This window comes from Plasmodium brasilianum, chromosome 10 (genome assembly GCF_023973825.1).
Source record: "Plasmodium brasilianum strain Bolivian I chromosome 10, whole genome shotgun sequence".
Taxonomy (NCBI): domain Eukaryota; phylum Apicomplexa; class Aconoidasida; order Haemosporida; family Plasmodiidae; genus Plasmodium; species Plasmodium brasilianum.
In genome coordinates, this window is record NC_090123.1 from 374,126 (window position 1) to 383,080 (window position 8,955).

General features: G+C 25.1%; 2 protein-coding genes across 2 annotated transcripts; one reads left to right on the forward strand and one right to left on the reverse strand.

Moving 5' to 3' along the window:
• Positions 1-944: 944 nt before the first annotated feature.
• On the reverse strand, positions 945-2,333 carry MKS88_003142 (7-helix-1 protein; the record flags this gene model as incomplete). The annotated part of the gene is made up of 1 exon (XM_067216208.1): positions 945-2,333. The coding sequence occupies one exon, from the start codon at positions 2,331-2,333 to the stop codon at positions 945-947; it is 1,389 nt and encodes a 462-aa protein (XP_067072878.1).
• A 4,492-nt stretch (positions 2,334-6,825) lies between these two features.
• On the forward strand, positions 6,826-8,634 carry MKS88_003143 (uncharacterized protein; the record flags this gene model as incomplete). The annotated part of the gene is made up of 1 exon (XM_067216209.1): positions 6,826-8,634. The coding sequence occupies one exon, from the start codon at positions 6,826-6,828 to the stop codon at positions 8,632-8,634; it is 1,809 nt and encodes a 602-aa protein (XP_067072879.1).
• Positions 8,635-8,955: the final 321 nt, after the last annotated feature.

Genomic DNA, 8,955 nt, shown 5'->3' on the forward strand with positions numbered 1-8,955 from the left:
AAGGTGCGTATTTGCATATCAATCCCTTTTTACCTCCTGTGCGACTGATGTCCATCTGATCTAGTGTAACACATGTGTACGCTTATTTTCGTGTACAAAATTTTACACCCTAACAAAGTTTATTTTTTGAAAGCCCCTTATACACATTTTTCAATTCAGTAATATCGCTAATTAGGAAATTTTTAAAATTTTCTTTTTTTTATATATATACATATAGTGCACGGGCGGTACATTCTGAAATACGTGTTTCGGACTTTCTGCTTTCTTAATATAACATAAATGGTAAGCAGTGCGTGTGTGCTTGCGCAGTTTTTTCATTATAAGGCAAAGCATTTATTAACAGTACGAGCATGAACAAATTGCAGAAGCGTTTTAAAAATAAAGGTAAAAAATGGGATTCAAAACAAGGATAAATCCGCACTATTCAGATGTTTTTTTCTTATTTAAAAAAAAAAAAAAAAAAATAGAAAGAACAGTAGTAACAGTAGCAACAGTAGTAACAACTGGAAGGATGTCCCTCTTAACTGCTTGTCTTGTGTAATAGGGAGTTAATCCCCCCTTCGTACTTGATAACCTCCTGAAACTTTATTCAACTACCATTAACATTTTAATTTTTGGCTCTTCCTCCCATTTTGATGCCATTAGTGCGATGCAGCACAATGTTAGTTCAAGAGGGGCGATATATGCATCATGTATATATATATATATATATATATATATGTATATTTATTTATTTATTTTTTTTTTTGAGAAAAATTGATAATAGATTGGCATCTGTAAAAAGTTTTGTCTAGCAAAATGAACGGGGGATAGGGTGCGGGGGTGTACTCTTTTTATAGAGGATGCACGTGAGTGTGCGCGGGTAATTTAATGTACCCGGAGGATATCTGTAATACTGCATAATACTGCATAATACTGAGCAATACCGCGCAATGCTATACTCGTCAACGGCTGCTTACGCCCTTGGGGGAAGGAAAATCCGAGGGAATGTCATACCCTGGAAAATACGTTAAATGGGGTTTCAAAAGGAAAATGAGGAAAACCACCAAAGCTGCATATCCCTCAAATAGAGAATCAGGTCTATCGGGTACAGTATAAAATTTGTCAAAATATTTTATTGAAAAAAGAGCATATTTTAAGGCTTTAATATACCAGTGCTTATCATTTGTATAATTATATAGGTAAAGAAAAATCATGCCATTTCCTGATATGCCATGACATAACCCAAATCCTTTATATAATAATCCACGCTCCCAAAGGAGTAAACCCATTCTTTCAATAAATTGTTTATTATATTTATTACAAAAAAAAGTTGGTACATAATTATATTTTAGCAATTCAATTAGTAGAATTATAAAACCTACATTTCCATGACACCACTGAATTAACGTATCGTTTTTTTTTTTGTTCTTATCCTTTTTTATGGATGAATAAATATTATACTCTTTTGATATATAATGGGTAAGTATTTCGTCAGTTACTTTATATATCAATTGTATATATTCATTTAATTTTTCCACCACATGATTTTTACTATTCTCAAATTCATTTTCATCTATATTGTTATATATATATTTTTTTTTGTCATTCTGCTGTATTATTATGGCTGTACATAAATCTTTCAAATTATTACTAAAAAATAAAATTAGTTTAAATAATACAAAAAATATTCCAGCATACCCATGTGCAGCTCCTAAATATATTTGTTCATGCCATTCGAAATACAAACTAAGAGAAGTAATAGGAAACATAGTATTGCCATTTAATAAGCCATAATCAAATATAGAATTCATAATTCTATATAAATTTATTAATATCGTATTTTTATATTTAGAATTCATCCATATATTTTTACAAAATAAAAAAGAATATATATATCCACATTTCCCATACAACAATTCACATTCACTATTAACTGATGTTAACTCTTCCTTATTGTCTATCATATGATTAACTAATAACTCTATATTATTGTTAACACTTGTTTCATTTTCTAAATAGTAATGTACTACACTTGACAAACTATATATACCTATATCTCCTTCAAGAAATGATATGGCATTTTTCCCCTTATATTTATGTATACTTTTTATTATATTATAACCCAACTCTAAATATGTAATATTTTCATTACACTCATATAATAAAAGGTCCATATATAATATTCCTCCTATTCCGCAATATATAGACTGACTTCTATGTTCTTTTAATTCATTATTTAATTTCGAAGAGTACTCATTTATTTTCTTTTTTATCAAAACGACATTGTTGTCATTTTCTTCAAACTCTTCCAAGTACCCCTTCGAAATGTATCTGTTATTCCCCTCCATCATTCCTTGGAAATGTTACCATCAAATTGTAAGAGGCAGATATACACGACTTGACGTAAATACTCATGTATACACACACATGCATATGTATACATATGTACATATATATATATATATAGAGAGAGAGTGCGCTCTCCTACAATGCGAAATTACAAGCGCACACTCTTCCTACTACACAAAATAACGCACAAGGAGTATCCTTAATGAAAGGATATTTAACGTATGTATGTTCAATGCTTGTACAATTAATGTATGTATATTCAGTGATTGAACATTTTTTTTTTTTTTTTTTTTTTTTAAAAAAGCGCTCTTTCAGCAGAAATTATTGCCTCTTACATTATATGTAAATATTAAATATGGGAAAAAAAAAGAAAAAAAAAAGGTGCAAAATAATTTCTCTTTATTGGAGAAATTTTGGAGCCTTAATTTCTTCAAAATTTCATAGCAATTAAATGCTTATGTTCTTCACTAATCCGTTAAGTTATACAAAAATTTAAGAGATTTTTGCCGAGTACAAGCCGGAATATGCAAATATGAATGAATTATTAATGCGTGCATAAATGCATACACACGAGCATGCATAATATGTGTATATGTACATGCATAATATATATGTATATATATATATTTTCAAGCGTAAGTGGGGAAAAATATCGGTTACAAATTGCAAAAAAAAAAGAATAGCTAAATTGGTGAATTAACACCTCCCCGTTTCAACATATATGAAAAACTGTTTTTAAAAACAGTAGCTGAATACGGAATTATGAAAACTTAAAACGAGTTACAATAAAATTGATGTTATTTCATAGGCTTCTTTACATCATACGTCTTTATTTTATCATTCACACTATAAAAAAGAAGAAGAAAAAAAAAAAAACATTCATTAAAATGAAAAAGGTTATTATAAAAAAGGGAAATGCCTGAGGATACACCCTTTTTCTTTTAAACAATTCATTAACAAGTGGCACTGTATATAATACATTCAAACATGCACTTTTTTTCTCCACATTTTTGGATATCTTTTATGGTGAAATAACGCACTGTTTAATTTAATACATTACTATATAATTTAATTTAATATAATTTAATTTTTTTTTTTTTTTTTTATTTAGTATTACTGATGTTGTAATTCCGAAATACATAAAAAAAAAAATACATATACATACATATATATACATAAATTAAACTTGACAAATTAAAATTTTATTAGTTACTCCATTATTTTAGCTTACATGTATTATAGTAGTGATGAATGATCTTTCCATTTAATTTCACTTAAAATTTGAGTTCAAAAAAATTTTTATTAATAATTTTATTCTTTTACTTCTTTTTTAACACCGCCTGTGTTTATCCATTATTACCTCGTTTAATGTAGTTCTAATTTCTATCCACCCTTACAACATTATTTATCGCTGGCACTTTAATTTTACAAAATTTTGGTACAATAAATGAGTAATTGAATATGCACAAATGAATACATATATATATATATATATATATATATATATATAGATATATAGATAGATAGATATAGATATAGATATAACTGTACATACCAATGAACACACTAATTTAATTCTAATATTTGTTTAACACGAGCTTTTAACGCTTATTTTTTTTACTACATTTTGGTACACCACTGATCAGTTAATGCATTCAACTTTAGCTAAGCCACAGAGAAGGAGATAGCGATAGACGTGTATATGTATGTAGGACATTGGAGCTTATGTGTTTATATTTATTGTCTAATTGACACAATAAAATGGCGCTTTAAATTTGCTTTCACGATTTACTAATGAGTAAATCAAGACATGAAAGTAAACTAATATGGTAATTAAATCGGGTAATTAGATGCAGAAATTTACTGAAGCAATTAACTGCGTCAATTAAATAAGTCAACTAAATGGGTCAATTCACTGTGTCAGTTAAATATGTCAACTAAATGAGTTAATTAAAAGAGGTAAATACAGTGTTATTCGCAAAACATGCTATACGAAAATTTTAATTAAGTTGCAAAGTATTTAATGCTTTAACGATGGTTACATAATTAGGGAAGGAAAAAAACAACTGTATAAAGGCATTTTTTAACTTTTCATTTTTACAATTGAATTATTTTAATTTACAAATCTGTTATTTCGTCAAACATACTTTTTTATCTTTTCTCTTCTATCCTTTATATTTTTTCATTTTTTCATATTTTGTTTTAAAATTAGCTGGTTACCATTTTAACCTTCCATCATAGTTGAAAAAAATATTTAGAAAAGATTTAATTTAAAAAAATATAAAATATACCATTTAAATGTAATACCCATCAAAAAAATATTTTTAAATATAAACTTAAAATGAGAAAAAAAAAAAAGTTGAAATACATTTTTAATAATAAGATATGTAACTCATAACTTGTTTTCTTGGGGATTCTTTTACTGCTTCAGGCAGTATTATGTGCAGATTAGAAAAAAACAAAAAAAAATGAGGAAAATATAAAAAAATTAGAAAATAAGAAAATGAACAAATGAACAAATGAACAAATGAACAAATGAACAAATGAACAAATGAACAAATGAACAAATGAACAAATGAACAAATGAACATATAAACAAATGAACATATAAACAAATGAACATATAAACAAATGAACATATAAACAAATGAACATATAAACAAATAAAAAAATGAACAAATAAAAAAATGAAAAAGGAAAAAAATGAAAAAATGAACAAATAAAAAAATGAAAAGGGAAAAAAATGAAAAAGGAAAAAAATGAAAAAGGAAAAAAATGAAAAAAAGAAAAAGTGAACAAATGAAAAAATGAAAAAGGAAAAAAATGAAAAAAAGAAAAAGTGAAAAAGGAAAAAAATGAAAAAATAAAAGAATGAAAAAATAAAAGAATGAAAAAATAAAAGAATGAAAAAATAAAAGAATGAAAAAATGAAAAATAGAAGAGTGAAAAAATGAAAAATAAAAGAATGAAAAAATAATAATAATATTAAACTTAAATAATATTGATTTAAAGGCCGTATATTATTCTAAAAAAGAAATATTTTGAGGTTATATAAGATTGAGGGGGGGTAAAAAAAAAAAAAATAATAATAAAATAATAAAAAAAAAAATAAAATTGTATAAGCATAATTTAGTACTTGCTTAGATTCTTAATAACGTTAAAAAATATATACTTGTGAAAATCCTCAAACTCTTCAAATATATACGCGCATGTGTATATTGTATATATGTACATCATGTACATTTATGTGCCTCCTTTTTGTTTAACCATCTTAAGTTTATGGAACTAAAAGAAAGGAAGCATCAAATCATAAATTTTGAATAATTAAAGTTCTTTTGTTTTTCATGATATTATATAAAAGATATATCAAGTTATCTTTTACACCTTTTTCATGTTTTCACAAAATATCATGACATATACATATTTTTTTTTTTTTTTTTTATTTTCTCTATATTTGCCTGACCATGTCATAATGTCAAGAATCTAATTTTTTTTTCATTTTGCATTATTTCACTTGTATATATTTATATATATATATATATATAATCTTTGCCATGTATTTGAATAATATATAAACCTATTTAAACACAATTTTGACACTGTTTTTGCTTATTATTTATTTATTCATTCGTTTATTCACTTTTATTATTTTGTTCCATTTAATTTCCCCTTCTTTTCTTCTTCGTCCCCTTTTTTTTTTTTTTTTTTGTCATATAATATGATTTAAGTACATATTTTTTTATTATATCAATTTTCCTTAATATTTTTATTGTTACATATACTTGTGCTTAATCAGTTTAAATATATGTACACATATATATGTAATATACATGTTAAAATTTTTAAAAGAAAGCTGTTTTTGTGAATGTGTTTAAATAAGCATTTTTAATGAATTTTTGTAATAATTTTTATTTTATTTGTTTTACAATATATTTTTCTTAGCTTGTTTTTTTTTTTTTTTCTCACAAACGCTTTTTTTCCTCTTTGTTCGTGATAAAATGAGCCAAAGGGAAGAAAGGGGCAAATAAAGTTATATATACAACTGTACGCGTATATATGTATATAAATATATATACATAACCGTACATGTATATATGTATTTAAATATATATACAGGGATGTACTTGTACATATGTTTTTAAACATATATACACAGCTGTACATATATATATATATATACGTATATACTTTCTGCACCACGTTAATTTATCATTTTATTCCGCACTTTGTGTGTTTAAATACATATGTGTTGCGAATATAATACGCCAATTGTTATAGGTTATTAAAAAGATTATTTCGAGTAGATAATTTTTGTCTGATATACACCACGATAAATTATAACACAAAAGTAGGTAAATAAGTGATATATGTCTATAAATGTACATACATACATATGTACATATATACATATATATATATATATATACACACACACACATTAAACCTGTTCAGTACCCACTTTTTCTGAACTGTTCATAAAAAAATTGAAGAACAATGACTTTAATAAATTTTAAAGAAAGAATTCAAATTTTGTTAAAGTTAAAAGAATCATTAATACCACAAATTGACGGGAAATTTACAAAAGACTGGGAAATAGAGGCACTAAATTATCAAAACACAAGTGAAAATATAATGATTGAATTAAAAAATGTAAATTTTATACAAGGGTTAGTTAATGCTATTTCATCCCAATTATCTTATTTGCGAATAAATTTGCAAAATTACGAAAATATGTCAGAACAGGAAAAAGATAAATTTAAAAGGTTGTATGTTTTGGGAGCCCTTGGCTTAATTGCTAAATTAAAACTTATCTTATTTTTTTTTACATATATTAATTCAGTAGATCATAATAAAAATATTAAAAATGTTCCAATAATTAATGAAAATACATATAATAATTTAGAACAATATAATAGTGAAAATTCTTATGAAGATAAAATGAATTTACAAAACAATATTTCCGAAAATTGTATAAATAATGAGGATACTAAAATAAATTCTTTATTTAGCAGTTTGGAAGAATATTATTCTCTATTCCATAATTGTTCAGATGATTATAAAGAAAATGTTTTTAATGTAATGACTCATAATAATTTAGTTAATTATAATACGCAAATGAATAATGATAAAAATTTAAGTGAGAAGGATTACAGCGATCAAAATGTAAACATGTACGATAGTAGTAGCAACGTGGACAGTGACAGTATTGGTAATAACAACATCAATCTTGGAAACATCAATCATGGAAATATTAACCATGGTAATATTAACCATGGAAATATTAACCATGGAAATATTAACCATGGAAATATTAACCATGGAAATATTAACCATGGAAATATTAACCATGGAAATATTAACCATGGTAATATTAGCCGTGGAAATAATAGCCATAACATTAACAATAGCAGCATGAACCATAGTAATTTAAAACATAACAATATAAATCATAACATTATTAACCATAATAGTATTACTCATAACAGTATTAACCATAACAGTTTTAACCATAATAATATTAACCATAACAGTGTTAACCATAATAATATTAACCATAATAATATTAACCATAATAATATTAACCATAATAATATTAACCATAATAATATTAACCTTAATAGTATTAACCATAGCAGTATTAACCATAGCAGTATTAACCATAGCAGTATTAACCATAGCAGTATTAACCACAGTAACATGAATGGCAATATTAATAATGGCAATATTAATAATGGTAATACTAATAATGGTAATAATAATAATGACAATATTAATAATGGCAATAATAATATTGGCAATAATAATATTGGCAAGAATTACAATTCGCATTTTATGAACAGTTCAGCAGATCAAGCCCCAAATATGATGAACAATTTTTCGGCGGAAAAAAATGAAAATTTACAAAATACACCCGTAGGAGCATCAAAAAAAAGATCATTACAATTACCTCGAAGTCAAAACAAAACAACGAATTTCTTAACAAATTCACAAACATTAAATGGAATGAAAAGTAATCAAAACGACCATAACCATATACCTTATTATAATGAGCAGTTAAATAATGAAACACAAATATTTTTACAACAAAATCAAGGTCAATATTCTAAGTATTTAAATAATATACGTCAAAATATTAACTCGAATAACAATGAAAATTCTGCACTACCTAATGGTAATGCAAATTTAAATTCTTATTACGAATATAACAATGACAACGATCAGGACAGAAATATTTTGCAAGCATACAATAATAAAATTTATGGCATAAGTGATAATGTGTATAAAAATAGTTATTATTTGTAATAATCATTTATTTGTTTTGACATATGTTTAACACTTTTCCTTATTATATGACGTGCACATTATTTGGAGCAGAACAGTTAACTATAAGATAAAGTTCAAAATAAAGGTAGAAATAAAAATTAAAATAAAGCGCGTTCCTTCAGTGCACATCGGTATGCATATTATGTGTGTGTATATATATTTTATACTTTAATAGTTTATGTATGTGTGTGTTTATGTATAAGTTTTATAACTTGTTCTGTTATCCATAAAAATTTTAATTTTTCATTGTGCAAATTAAAACGTATATATATTCTTCTATAATTTTTGTCCTTTCGTTAT